We start from the raw sequence: 14,724 nt of genomic DNA, 5'->3' as shown, positions 1-14,724 counted from the left end.
TCCCGGCTGTAGCCGAAATCCACGTCCTGCCCCCGGGCAGGGGGGAAGGAGGGTGCTGCCTCCCGCCGCTGCAGGGCTCCCTGCCGCTCATTGGCTTGATTTAATTTCTCCTTACATTATTGACTTTCTCGTTAAGCAATTTAGGTAATCTAAACACATTAACTGCTCTGCAGTCTATTTTGGTAGCACATATGAAATTACACTCTCAGGTAACTTCAAGAAAGAGCTGATCTCTTCTCAGAACTGTGTACCCTTGGCAAGGTAACGTTTCCTTTCTCTCGTGCCTCCGCTGCTGGAATTGCTTTTGCTTGTTTCTAGACACCTCCACGCCCCTGCAAGCAGCCTCCTCCCTGCGTTTCCCCTTTTCAGCTACCTCGCCAGTGAAATTTTGGAGGGTAGGGCTGGGTTTGGTTGGGGGAGATGGTGCCAAGGATCCACTTGCTGCATCTGTAGCCTTCAGCCCATCTCCTGAGGAATAGGAGAAGCTGCCGCTGATGGGTAGGGGCAACAGCAGCAGGACCAGGGATTTGAATCTGGGCTGTGCAATTGCCTTCCTAGGGCCAGGTCTTTAAATAAATCCCTCACAGCCCCTCTCCAGTGGGCTTTGCTGGAGCTGCCCAGCCCAGGCTGGCTCCACCGGAGACAGGGATGTTGTGATGATCCTCCCACAGACCCGGGGCAGGCTTTAAGAAATTGCTCCCAAACCATTCAGGGCTTCAGAATAGCCGAGTTTGATCTTGCACCATTAGCCCCTTGTGCTCTGGGCCGTGCTGTCCTGGCTCATTGTGTCCCCCGATGCTCAGGTCTTCCAGCTGGGACAACCGGCCGGGTCACCAGCCCAGCTAAGACTGAGGCAGGTGGGGTGCTGAGATCTGGTGGGCAACCTTTTCTAGAAAGTTTGGGGATTTTTTTTGTGTATTTCTTTGAGGTTTTGTTTAGGCATTCTGGCTTTGCCCCTTCTTTTTCCCCCAGCCTGTCTGCTCCCTCTGTGTCCGTGCTGTCCAGGGCAGCTTTTGTGCCTTGGGGCTTTGCAGCCCCCCCCCGGCTGCTCACGGAGACCAGTGCTGAGTCTTGCAAGGGTGCACCCGGGAGCATTTGCTGCTGGCCCGGGAGGGTGATTTATTTGGTCATTTAGCAGCAAACAGCACAGACTGAATTTCCAATGTTGTTTATCACTCCAGAGTGTAAACCAGTGAAAATGGTAGTTAATTGAGTTAAATTCAGATAACAACCTTACAGGCACTTTGCTGGCACACGATGAGACCCTGTTTGCTGAGGATTGTTGTTAGCTGCAAATTATCTGCTCAGAAGGATGCGCTGGAGTCTCAAGTAGCCTGTTTTAGCTTAAATTTGTTCCTGCATGGGCCAGCAGCACTGCTCACCTGGTGTGTGTTGGCCTGCTAGAGCTCAGGATACAGCTCAGAGCACCAAAAACAGGACCGGGGAGCACAGGACAAGGGAGGCAGAGGGGATGTGCTGTGCTCCTGTCCCGTTCGCCTCTCCTTATCCTCCAGGTAGCACTGATGCTCAACAGTGCAGCGGCATTTTCTTTAGACAAGGTCCTTTTGGTATTTTGGGTTTCTTAAGCATTATTGATGGATCAATAGTGAAAACACTTCCTGACCGTGGCATGTGTGTGAAGGGAAAAAGAAATCGATAATGGCACGTTCAATCTGTTATTCTGTTTACATTCTTAAAGATCACTATTTATATTGGGATCTTAACGTTTCCATTAATGCTCCTGAGAGGAGCCTTCAAATGGGGGAAAGGCTGTCATTCCTCGAGTCAAGGGGGAATTTGATTCATCTGCACTCCACAGGCTCGCGTTTGCTGGTGGCACAAGCCTTCCCCAGCTCCTGCAAAAAATCCCAGCCCACAATCCTGGTGCAGAGATGGGGAAGAGCAAGCGTGTCCTCCCTCTTTGGAGAAGCAGGGTCCTGCCAGCCTGTCCCAAGTGTGTTTGGGATTGGGGGCTCCTGGCTGGGCAGGAACAGCCCGAGTGCAGCGCGAGGCAGCGCTGGTGGCGGTGCGGTGGCTGCGTTGGTGGAGAAATTGCTCCTGAGCTGCTAAACGTCACCGGGGGGCTGGAGCTTAGGAAAAAGATGGAGCGGGGGTGTGAGCATCCTGGGGGGATGGCGGTGCTCGTTGTAACTGGCTGGAAGTGTGTCTGCTGCTGCTGGAAAATTCCTGGTGTGGGTAGAGGAAGGGGATGTGCGGGTGGTGGCATCTCCTTGCTGCTCTCTGGGGTTGCAGGAAGGACTCCTGGAGAGTCATCCTGGGAGAGGCTGATCTGTGCTGATGCCCAGGGACGGGGACACGCAGACCCCCGTGGGCCCCAAATAGTTCTGGGGAAAGGGGAGTGAAAACAGACCCTCTGTGAGTGCCCCCAAGTCCCTTGGTCACAGGCTTCCCCCACGTCGTGCACTCAGGCACGGCCACCAGAACGCGCTTCCCTCCTGCACATTCATCCCTGAGCGACTCGAGATGCTTGTAGCATTTCGGCGTCAAAAGGTCCCAGAAGGAAAATAAGCGGTGAGCGCAGCCTTTGCCTTTCTTGTGTTTAATGAAATATGGGAGACGGTCTGGGAGCCGTACGAGAACACTGCAGAGCGCGGTGGAAGCAGCAGGGCTGTAAGCAGGACCCTGGCCCCGAGCTCAGGACCACAGGGCTGGTAACCCTATGAGAGCTGCGTGGACCTAGCTCACCGGGGGCCAGGAAGCACTTGGCTCCAGGATCCTTTTCAAACTTTCTCTCTTGTATAAGTGCCTCTCGTAGATTTACTCTGAGACAGAAAACACCTCGCCCTGCGTAAGAGCAGCCCTCTTGCACTGCTGAAGAGCTGTTGTGAATGTGCCTCCAGCTAAACGTGTATGAGATGTAGCCTCACTACGTTCAAACAACACTAGTTTACCCTTATCAGCTGCTGCTGCTTTTTTCCTTTTTTTTTTTTTCCCTTTTTTTTTTGATCAATGAGCTTTTATACAACCTTTCTCTCCAGGGAAATGGAAGGAAAGAGATAAAGTGACAGCAATGTAGGGCGGTGATAATGGAAGGCAGCATTGAGCAGATCTGTGATTAGAGGAAGGCTGGTCCTCTGCAATGGGAATTTACCAGACATTAAGCATTTATTATTTTAACCCATTGCATCCCTTTGTCAATACCTTGCTCTTCGCCTGAGCTGAGAGGCTTTGAATGCATCAGCCAGGCAGAAGGACAAATTCCCCCTGCCATGGCTCGGTGAGGCCAGGGAAGCTCTCTGCTTTTTGGTGGGAGATCTCTTTGGCTGCTTGGTGTCTGAAGGCTGTGGCGAGACTGATGGTCCCCATGGCCATGTCATGCTGGTGCAGAACAGGCAAATCTTCATCTGTTTTATGTCCCAGGCTAAGGTGGCCCCTTTGCCCCTCATCTCGGAGCTGTGGTATGTGGATGTGTCCCGTGGCCGTAACTGGGAGCCCAGGGGGCTGATGAGACCAGGGTGAGGAGAAGGGCAGCCGGTGGGTAGTGCAGAGCTCCTGGGGCACGTACTTGGTGACCGAGCAGAAGGACCCTGCCCCGAGCTGGCCCAGCTCCCCGTGCCTTTCAGCAGCACCCCGCGGGCTCCCACCTGCTGGCCCAGCCCCAGACATCCCAACCCAGCACCTGGAGCATCCCCTCCAGCCCAGCACCGTGACCTTCCCCTTCCTCAGCATCCCAGGAGCATCCTCATCCCAGGGGAGAAACCAGAAACACCTGGTGAACTCCAGGGGCCGGCGTCCCCTTGCACCGCTGACCTTGGCAGGAGATGCTGCCGCCAGTCTGGGAATGCGTCCGGATTTTAAATGCCTGCTCCCGTAGCAACAGAGCCTTCAGCACCGGCTGCAGCCCCTCCTGCCGCATCCAGCTTGGTCTCTTTGCCTGTCATTACGTCGTGCACATATGCTGAAGTGCTGGCGTTTTGGGAGACCGGAATGGCAGCTTGGCTGAAACGTGGGGATATCGATGTAAAGAGGGAATTGGTGTAGGGCTGCCTGCGATGCTGAGGTTGTAGCGTTGCGGGCATCTACTCATGGGTGTCCCAAAAGGGACGCTGGGTTCAGTGCCAGGGGACAGATAGGTGGAAGGAAAATTAGCTGCCATGGGCTGCCAGCATAGCAGGCTCACAGGGGAGAGGTGCTGCTGCCTCACCTGGTATTTATGGCTTAAAAACGCAGCCAGGCGCTTAGCCGGACTTGCAGATGTGCTGACATTAAGTTCAGGGGCATGAAACCAACAGGGTGAAGTGCTTCAAAACCCGGCCCTTCATTCCGAGCCCCGGGGTGCTGTGTGGGTGCACGTCCCCATCGGGGCGATGCTGAGGCTGGGCCCTGGAGGCTCCCGTGTGGCCTCCGTCCTCTGCTGCACCCGACGTCCCCTCCTGGGGCCAGCAGGGTGGCCACGGGGGGCTGGTGGTCTCGGGTGTCTCCTGAGCGAGCAGACATGGCAGAGAGCAGAGAAGGTGGCTGCTAGAAGCTGGTAAATGCTCTTCGCGAGGAAGAGATTTATATTGCCTATAATTTCCCACCTTTTTTTTTTTCTTCTCCCCTGCATAACCTGTAACAAATGCACGTTTCCAGCAGGGCTGGAATAGACACGTCTGTCTTTTTATCTTGGCTGCACCCACTCTATTACGGCAGAAATGAGCAGAGCTATTCAGCTAATTTCTCCACCTGGCTGCTCGACCCTGGCTAACTCTCCTCATTTCCCATTCGAGCAGCGTGGCTGCTTCAGGAAAGCTTGTTTTCTTGGGGCAGTGTGATAAGGACACTTGTTATTAAGAGGCACGAAACAAACAAAAGCACCCGGCAGTTGTTCTCAGCCTAATTACCTCTAATTAAATAAAAACCGGCTTCCCATCAGCGGGGCACAGCACCCTGTGCTGGGGCCTGGCAGGCAGAGACCCGCCGCGAGAAGGCGCGGGCCCGGGCCGCGGAGGGTGTTGGAAATGGTGCTCACCAGCCTTGCACTCTTTTTCCAGCTTGTGGCAAGCTGACAGGAATCAGTGACCCCATCACAATTAAAACATCGGGCTCCCGGTTCGGATCGTGGATGACGGACCCGCTCGCCCCGGAGGGAGAGAACAAGGTAAGAGCGCAGCGGCGACGTCCCCGTGGTCCCCCCTCCACTGAATCCGTGGAAAGCTCCTTAAATCCCAGCACCAAAGCCCTTTTGTAGTGCCCCATGGTGCCTAATCCTTCTCGTGGAGCTCTGCCGACCTCGGCTGAGGGTGGGGAAGGGCGGGAGGACGAGGGGGGAGCAGCCCCACGCCGTGGTCCCTTCCCAGAGCAGGTGAACCTCAATGTGGCCACCGTGTGCTTGGTCTCGGATGTGTCACCAGGAGATCTGGGGATGGAAAATCAAATATTGGGTTTCTGGTCTGGATTTGGCAGCCTGGAGGGAGCTGGGGAAGAGTGGAGGGGCCCATGGTGCTGGCCCCTGCTGCTTTTCTGCTGCCTGTGTCCCCAGTACTGTCATCAAACTCCGTTTGTCCTCTGTCCTCCACCTGCAATGTTGTGAGGATTTAACTGACTGCAGCCAGAGAGAGATTCGTTTTGGTTTGTTTTGGTCTTTTTTTTTTTTTCCTTTTTTTTTTTCATTCAGACCATTCAATTTTGATCCCAAAGAGGTAGGAGGCCAATAACTGGCTGAAAATCAATCCAGGCTTCCCATGACTGATGGAATGGAAAATATCTCGAGTGTTTGCTGAGGATTTGCAGGCAGCAAAACAAAACAGAAACCACAGACCTTGGCTGCATGGCAATTCCCTCCTGCGTGAAGCAGCCTTCATCAAAAGATAGAGGCGCTGGCAAGGGCTGTGTCGGGGCAGCTATTTTGGGAGCTTGCCCTGCGATCGGCTTTCTGTAGCTAAGAGTGCACGAGGGATGCTCTGCAGAAGCCACCGCTGGGGGTGGCTCCGTGTGCCTGGAAGTGTGCAGCGATGAAGCAGCAGTGACTTGGGATGTCGGGCTAGTTCCTTCCAGCAAGCCAGCTTGGCTCCCCACTATAATACCTCTTTATTTTGCAATTATTAAACAAAGCATCACCCCATGAAGATCCTAATTTGGAAGTAGAACGGGAAGGTTTTACCCACATCACACACTGTTTTCCTCATCAGAAGGGACGGAGTTGTCCCCTTCAGGCTGTGTCTGCTGCATCCCTTGGCACTAACAGGGTTAGGCGTGATTTATACATCTGTAAAGGGAGAGCTGGGTTGCAGCTGAAGTACATTAATTACGTGCTAAAGATCTTCCCATGTCTTCAGAGAGTCTTATCTCAAAATGGATTTTTTTTTTTTTTTGCCCATGTCTTTTTCTGCAGTGTGTTTTTGTTGTGAGAGTACATAAGCAGTTTTCTCTGGACTGTATCTCAAGCTTCACAAGCGTGTGTGTGTGTGTATAATGTATAAATCTACCGCGAATTTTATTACAAACACAATCACCCAAGTGAACTTCATTGGCTACCTGGCGGAGTGGGAAACCGGTGATGGGGAGACACTGGCACTTTATCATATCCATCTTCCCTCGCCAGGCCCCAGGAGGTGTTTGGTGGTTTTCATGGTCATTTGTTCGTGTCATGAAATCATTGAACACAACCAGGCACAATTGCATGTCTCGCAGGAGCGGCGAGACAGCAGGTGGATGCTGAGCGCCGGGATTGATGTGTATTGGCAGGACAGTGCGGAGAAGGCTGCTCAGAGCCAGCCGGCACGACGAGGCACTGCTACCGATCAATCTCTGCTTCTCCAAAGCACGAAATGTCGTCGGATCCTGCCACCTTGCAGCACCAGCCTGATATACAGGGTCTGCTCTTGTGGTCTTCTCTTTGTCTCTCCAAAAGCTGAGCACAATGCATTGACACGTGGAATTATTTAATGCCAAATAATGAAACGGGAGCAGCAGAGATACAGTCAGTTTTCAAGATTTTTTTGTAATTTCTCAAGCTATTTAGTTGAATGCAGACTTTTCATTAACCAAAGAGTGCTCTCCAGCACCATGTCCAACAGCAGAAGCTCTCCCAGGCTGCAGGTACTTCTCTGCCGTGGGCTCGGGGACATGTGTGGTTTTCTTCTGGTGCTTTGACAGCCATCCTCAAGCCTACAGCGGAGGTGTGAAGACCAGAGCAATTTGCCACAGGATTATTCTCTACCTCTGCGGTGTTTCTGGGAGGGAGGTTTGAAGTTTCCTACAAAGTTTTTGCAGACCTTACTTGGCCTTTCAAATACAGCAGCCCAAACATGTATGCACACACAGGCGTGTGTAAATGTTTGTCTGCTGCTCTAATGGACCCTGGAGACAGCTGTATTGAGGCTCTGGTATGATCAGATTTTGTAAGGTGTTTGCAAAGGGAGCGTGCACTACAGCATTACCCAAATCTGCATCCTTAAAGGCATTCCCCACTGCTATTTCATTTACCTCTTTACCTTCCTAAACGTTTTTTATAGGAAGCAGCTATCTCGTCTTTAGGCAGCAAAGGCATACAGGATGTCACTCACTGGATGGATATTTCTTCTTTCTTCTTTGCCTCTGAATTGATTTCAAATGATGAAAGCTTTTGCTTTTCTTTCTTTTTTTTTAATTTTTGTTTTATTTAAGAAGTCTAGACACTGTCCCCAGTGAACCGGTGTTTAAGTCATGGTCTAAAATCTCTCCCCCATCTCCTGATAGCAAGATTTTGATGTCTTTGTCTTTTGTATTTCAGCAGCCTCGGTGTAAGCTTTTGATGCAGAAGTGTATGATTTTTAAACCAATATGGACTTTGCCTGCATTTCCCTGACAATGAGCGATTACGTTCATTGCTTCTGCGTGCCAAATTAACGGAGCTTTGCACAGCAGCTGCAATAATTTACTGAGTGCAATTGTGATGGGGCTTAGAGGCAGCATCAATGTAATGTGCTGGGTTTAGCCAGAGAAAGATGCTGATTGCCCTCTGGAAGGACAGTGCCAGCCCCCGGGGAGATGCCGGTTTACCTCTGGGAAAGCTTCGCTCTTCACTTGATTTCTTGGCTGATTTGGGGTGGCAGGCTGAGGTTTATTTCTGGGCGCAGGTGACAGGCTTTGGGCACGTGGTTTTCCAGCGGGTGGCTCGATGAAGCTGGCCTCCTCGCAGATTTAGCACCCAGCTCATTTTCTAGGGAGATGTGCGGAGGTGAAGAACCTCTCCCTGGTGGAGGGCTCGGGCGGCTCTCTGCTCTTTCCTAACCCCACCTTTTTCTGTTGCTCGCCCAGGTCTGGTACATGGACAGCTACCACAACAACCGCTTCGTCCGCGAATACAAATCCATGGCAGATTTCATGAATACCGACAACTTTACCTCTCACCGTCTCCCTCACCCATGGTCAGGCACCGGTCAAGTGGTCTACAACGGCTCTATCTATTTCAATAAATACCAAAGCCACATAATTATCAGGTTTGACTTGAAAACAGAGACCATTCTCAAGACTCGCAGCCTGGATTATGCCGGCTACAACAACATGTACCACTACGCCTGGGGCGGCCACTCGGACATTGACCTCATGGTGGACGAGAACGGGCTGTGGGCCGTCTACGCCACCAACCAGAACGCGGGCAACATCGTCATCAGCAAGCTGGACCCCAACACCCTGCAGAGCCTCCAGACCTGGAACACCAGCTACCCGAAACGCAGCGCCGGGGAGGCCTTCATCATCTGCGGCACGCTCTACGTCACCAACGGCTACTCGGGAGGCACCAAGGTGCACTACGCCTACCAGACCAACGCCTCCACCTACGAGTACATCGACATCCCGTTCCAAAACAAGTACTCACACATTTCCATGTTGGACTACAACCCCAAGGATCGGGCCCTCTATGCCTGGAACAACGGGCACCAAATACTTTACAATGTCACCCTCTTCCACGTCATCAGGTCCGATGAGTTGTAGTCCATCCTTGTTTAGAAACTGATTTAGAAAAAAAAAATTAAAAAGGAAAAAAGGGAGAAACGAATTAAAAAGAAATACTAATATCGAGGAAACACACTTTAAATAAGTAAATAAATAAACAGCTGCCAAAATTAAGACCAACGTCATGGAGGATTATTCAGCATAAACCTGACAGATCAGCATTACCTCTACATTTCCAGAAGTCTGGCCCTGTGTTATAGACTCACGACTAACCATGTACTTGCAGCTGGAACTGCACCTGAAGAACCACTTAAGTTTGGGGTTTTGTTTTGTTTCTGTTCCGATAGCAAATCTATAGTACATACTAAAGCAGTAAGGCAATGACTGTTGGAAGTTTATCCTTGGGAGACTCGCTCTCTTCTGTGTGTGGGTTGCATGGACATTTTCCGACATCGCGGTCAGCTGTGATGGATGTGTGATTTGTATTTCTAAGCAGAAAAGCTGACCCGTGAGGAGCTCTCGCTGTCTGAACAAGACCTATCACAGGTTAGTTTTATTCGCCTTCCATTGCAGCTACTGTCTCTCAACTGTGTTCTTGTCACTTAGATTAACTGTGCTGAGACCCGAAGTAGCTCATGGATCTGTGTCTTAGTAACTATTAAACACGATGGTTTAAGTATGTATTATGAACAAGTTGTTGTACCCATATTGTTTGAACTTATGTATTCAGCAAATATATTGTATAATGTATGTCTGTTATTTACCAGAGGTGGCAAAACTTCGTATGTCCAGTTTATGCAATGAATGTTGTAAATGCAATGATGTAGTTTGGATTAATAAATGATGGTTTTGTTTCTAAAAAGAAAAAAAGATCAGTGTTCACCCTTATACACAGATAACCAATTTCATGTTGATAATTACAAGAATATTCTCTTACTGTTATAATATCTACATAGCATTATGGTGGTTGGAAATCGCTTCCGTGGAAATTCTGTGGCATCAGATTCCCATGGAAAGCTCTGTTTATGGAAGTGTGAAGGTAATTAATTTTTTTTAAGAGGAAAACTTTGTACTATCCACAGTTATCTAAGGAACAATAAAAATATTAGGAGACTTCCCTGCTTTGGTCATTGCGTGTTCTGTGTACGAGTGGCCAGGTGCATGGGGGCAGGATACAGGAAGTATTGTGGGGTTCGGGGTGATGGTTGAGCAACTGTCCTGACTTTCTTTATGTCTGGAATCAAGTACTACCCGATGCCCAGCTGCGGCTGGGAAGCAGAGGCTGGAGGCTTTGGCTCTCTCCTCTGCAGGACTCTCCTCGAGCTGCCTGGTGCAATTGGGTCCTTTTCCTTCTCAGGCACTTAGAGCGCTTCTCATCGTGATCTTGCTAGTCTTACACCAGTAAAAGTCTTCCGTCTCATGCAGCCAGCACCGCAATGCTTATTATAACAAGCACCAGTTGCTGCTGGGGCCTGAGCACTCCACACAGTCATTCATCCTGTTTTTGCCAAGGCGGAGACCTCACGGCGTTGCAGACTGCTGCAGTACAGCAGCACGCACCTCGAGATGATCCAGGGCATTTTTCCAGCTGAACACTCCTAAAGCTTTTAATATTTGGAGCTGAGGATGCCGGATGCTAACGTGCTCATCTCAAGCACCTTTAATAAATCCCACGCGTCCCTGCTATCCCCTCACACGTTTCTACCCTGTGCTCTCCCCACGGGCAGGGCTCTTTCTACCAGGAACCCTGCACTAAGTCGGGTCACTGCTGCCATTGCCCTGGGTCCCTGCAGGTGCCTGCAGGCAGAACAATGCTTAGCATGCTCCCCCACTGCATGGGGAAAGGGAAAGGCCTCATCCTGCCTTCGCTGCCCAGCCAAGGAGCCCCTGTGCTACAGCTCACGTGCAGCTGGTGTGCTTGGGAGCCCTGCAAACGGTGCAAAGGTGCCATTAGACTATTGCCTCTTTTCCTGAGCAGCCTATTTTCAGCTAAGTGGTATGTGAACAGCTACGCTCGCTGCTGAGGTTCAGCCTTCAAACTCAACAGACTGGAGTGTTCGCGCCCTTGGAAGGAGAGAGGCTCACCGATGTCAGGAAATGGAATATAAGCAATGGGTGATTGCTGCTAATTGCGTGTGTGGATTTCAACCTCTCAGCCTTTGCAGAAGGTCCCTGCTGGGCTCTTCAGCAGGAGGAGAGGGGAAAGAAATTAAAAAAAAAAAGACATTAAGTGGTTCCCAGAGCTGGATTAAACCATGAGCAATGAATGATCCTCCACATGCAGATGTCTGAGCTAGTTACATGGGTTTGAGATACTGCCCTGTGTCAGCACTGCTCCTCTTACTGAGATGTTGGCTGTATCCAGAATGGGAACATCTCTGAGGACTCATTTCTCTACTACAAACTATGTTTCTAGTGCACTGGACCATCACATTTGTGGAGACCTTCAATATATAGCAGTGGTTTTCCCTCCAAGAAGCTAGAAAGGGGGATAGACCCACAGTGTACTTGGCAGCAATATTGATTTTCAGTGTACAAGAGAAAGCTATTAAGCCAAAATCCTTTAAGGCACCTACACTCACTTCTACTTAACAAATGCATTTCTTCAGTGCAAATTAACTTAAAGGGAGCACAGCATGTTTATAATTTTTAGAGCTGGATGCAGCAGCTGCAGGACTCAGTGGGGCAGATGCCTACAAGAAGGACTGAGCTTTTGCAGCAAGCCGAGCGTGCTCACCGATCAGCTTCTGTGTGTGTCGGGGTGTTCCTCCCGCACAGTCTTTTTGAAGTGTTGAATCGTAGCCACTGTCAGCTGCAGGACACAAAGGACTGCTTTTCGGTGTAGCCTATTGTCCCAGCAACTGGGCTTTGCAGACTCTGCTTCCTGCCTTCTTGCAAGCCATGGAGCTGAGCGCATCACGCTGAGCACCAGATGGGTCTTCTCGAGGACGTCTGTCGGTGCTCACAGAGGTTGTCCGAGCCAGTCTGTGCAGTTCCAGGGAGGTGCACGTGGCTGTTTCGGGTATACTGATGCGCATAGCAGGGCACCATCCAAACCTGCTAGCACCAAAGCACTGGCGGGCCTCTTTGTGCACCAAATTACCCAAAGTCAGTTTTGTCATTAAGCAAGATTTGAGGACAAAAGAACAAATTTGCTTGAAAACATTGATCTGCAAAAAATAAATTGAATTACAGAAAGGCAAAATAATGCTGTTTGCTTTAGGGCACAGCTACATTTAGACTCTAATTTTCCTAGTGCAATTCGTTTAATACAAGACTCAACAGCACAAAATGTCCTTGAACACAACAAAGGCAGAGCAGCTCTTCTGTAACATGTACCCAAAGTTAATGAGATGAGAAAAGTGCTTTAAGGGGTGTACCTTTGTCCTATTTGCCTGTAGTGCAATATTCTATAAATGGATGCCATATGGTCATATAGTTAATGGTATGTATTACTTTTCAAGTGGATGAGCCAGTCAAAGACAAGTACGTCCCAGAGGATTGCTTTCTATAGCCTATGACTTAATTATTTGGTGCACGAGGCTTGCTGGTCCAAATTTAGTCATGGGAGTCAGCGAGTTACTTCAGAAAAACATCTGACCGTACATTTGTATGTCTGTTTATGTGTTGTTAATATTTTACAAGGGATTAATTTAAAAGCGTATTACAAGGTATTTGTGGGTGTTTCAGTTGGACGGCGAGGAGCGTTGTGCTCAGAGGGCTCCGTAGCGCCCAGGGTCTGCTCCCAGCCCTACGAGTCCTGGCAAGGAATCTGAGCAAACAACAGCAGCTTTAATTTTGCCTGTCATGTTTCCTCTATCCTTTGTCCTTTGAGTCGGGTGAACACTGCTCTCCGGCTGGGGATGAATGGAGTATATCTGCTCGTGTTGTCACGAGGCTGGCTTCCATTCCTGCAGTTCCCCCAGCCCCAGTCCTTTCTGGCCCTCACCCTGGGACAAGGCCTCCTCCCTGCAGCCACAGTGCTTGTCCTGGAGGACACTGGCACAGCTTTGGGGCATGGCACGGCTCCTGCACAGCTACAGCCTCCTGGAAACTGGCTTGGTGCTGGCCAGCGTGGGCACCAGCAATGGGCTCGGCACCTCCGCGGGGAGATTGACCCTGGGAGTCCTGCAGTGCTTCAGGCTGCATCTGGTACAGGCATAGCTAGCGTTGTGTGCATGGGGGAGCTCCTGTTCTGACACACGGGATCCCTACATCCTTTCCCACCAGCAGCAAAGCCCATCGGGAGCACCTGTGGGCTATGAAATACAGCTCGCTGCTGCGATAGTGCCCACTCCATTGTGTGCCGCTCACTCTGCACCTGGCCTCCAACCCGGGCAGGAATGCTGGCAGCTGCTTAGCATCGTCACAACACCGAGAGCTCAAAATTTTCCTTTCTTTCTTTGCTGTTACTTCTCTGACCTTCATTAGTTCTGCAAGCACCGAATGCAGAGCCCATATGGAGACAGTTATCATAAAAAAATGAATCCTGGCCCCTTAATTAGCTCCTCATTATCTGGGAGTTCCATATTGAAGCATTAAGATGTTGCAAGCAATTTGGTGAGTTTCCAATTAAAACTTTTTGGAATTGTTGAGCCTTTTAATACTTTGTGTTTACAAATTACCTTGGACCTAGACAAATACACACATTTCCTTCATTAGGGAAATATAGCTGAGGAGATGATAGCTATAAATATTAAATCCTTGGATTTAATAAAGTCATAAACTATGCCAATGACACTTTTTATACCTAACACAATAGAGATAACTCTCTGTGAATGAGTGCAGACGAGTAAGAATCATTAAGAGGGCAATTATGGGCTGATTTCCTAATAAGTCCACTTTTACAGCACAGTAACTATAAAAACAAATGTGCGCATCCCTCCTTATATCAATTTACCCTGGATAAGTCCCTGCCAGATGAGGGGAGGTGCTGAGCCCCTCTGTTTGTGCAGGGGCTGGCAGGAGTTTGCAAGTCTCAGCTCCTCCGGCAGCACGTTGCAGGCTCGGGCCCGTCATGAATAAATAAAAGCCAGATGGGCATGGATTATATTCGCTGTATTGCGCAAGCTGTTCACCGGAGGAGTGCAGCTCCAAGACATGAGTACATAAGAAAAATGGGTCTCTCCTACAAAGCACTGAGCTGCACAGACTTCGCCTGGGTTCCTCGGGTGCGTCTGCTGCCGGTGGCCCAAAAAAAGAGGGAGGTGGGCGGCCTCTCGGAAAGCCCAGGGCCGAGCTGTTCCCAGCGTCTGCAGAGCTGGGGCAGAGCAGGAGGAGGCAGCGCCGGAGCCACGGTGGCTCCCCAGTCCTGGGGTGAAGGCAGGATTAAGTGATTTGCTTAAAACCTCTTAAAAATGGGTCCCAAGCCATTTAGAAGAGACGGCTGTCTCCACATCTCACCCGGCGAGCGTACAGGAGGGACGTAGCCTGTCTGCAGCAGGCTTTAACCAAAACCTCAGCTGCGCCGAGCTTTAACCAACCGCAAACAGCTTCTTCCTCCTGCAAAGCAGTCCCCAGGCCCGGCAGGCTGAACAAGTTCACGGCCATTAAGAATCTTGTCTAATCACCCCAGGAAGGCTCTCCTCACCGAGGGGAGCCGGCGAGGGAAGCGGCTTTGGCAGGGGCAGAGCTGTGAGGAGAGCTCAGCACCATGCACGACGAGCATCGCCCCTCCGTGCGCCGTGCGCCGGGCTTTTGTTCTCAGCCTGCGCCGAGGACTTCTGATAATGTGGTGCTTATGTTCTTTGGGATGTTGTAAAGCCGTGAGCTGATCTGTATTGAACATGTCATTTGTATTCCCACGCTGTTTTTTAAGCAAATCTGTCAAATAAAACCAAAAAAAGA

General features: G+C 50.3%; 1 protein-coding gene across 3 annotated transcripts in view; it reads left to right on the top strand.

Moving 5' to 3' along the window:
• The window catches only part of OLFM1 (olfactomedin 1), a 31,560-nt gene extending 21,566 nt beyond the window's left edge, over positions 1–9,994 (top strand). For all 3 annotated transcript variants that reach the window (XM_013188838.3, XM_066980730.1, XM_013188841.3), the window contains exons 5-6: positions 4,995–5,101; positions 8,242–9,994. In XM_013188838.3, coding sequence (XP_013044292.1) covers positions 4,995–5,101; positions 8,242–8,916 — 782 coding nt within the window. In that variant the 3' untranslated portion in view covers positions 8,917–9,994. The remainder of the gene's footprint in view (positions 1–4,994; positions 5,102–8,241) is intronic.
• Positions 9,995–14,724: the final 4,730 nt, after the last annotated feature.

The sequence above is a fragment of the Anser cygnoides genome, chromosome 20 (assembly GCF_040182565.1).
Source record: "Anser cygnoides isolate HZ-2024a breed goose chromosome 20, Taihu_goose_T2T_genome, whole genome shotgun sequence".
NCBI lineage: Eukaryota > Metazoa > Chordata > Aves > Anseriformes > Anatidae > Anser > Anser cygnoides.
This window is presented reverse-complemented; position numbering and strand designations above follow the sequence as displayed.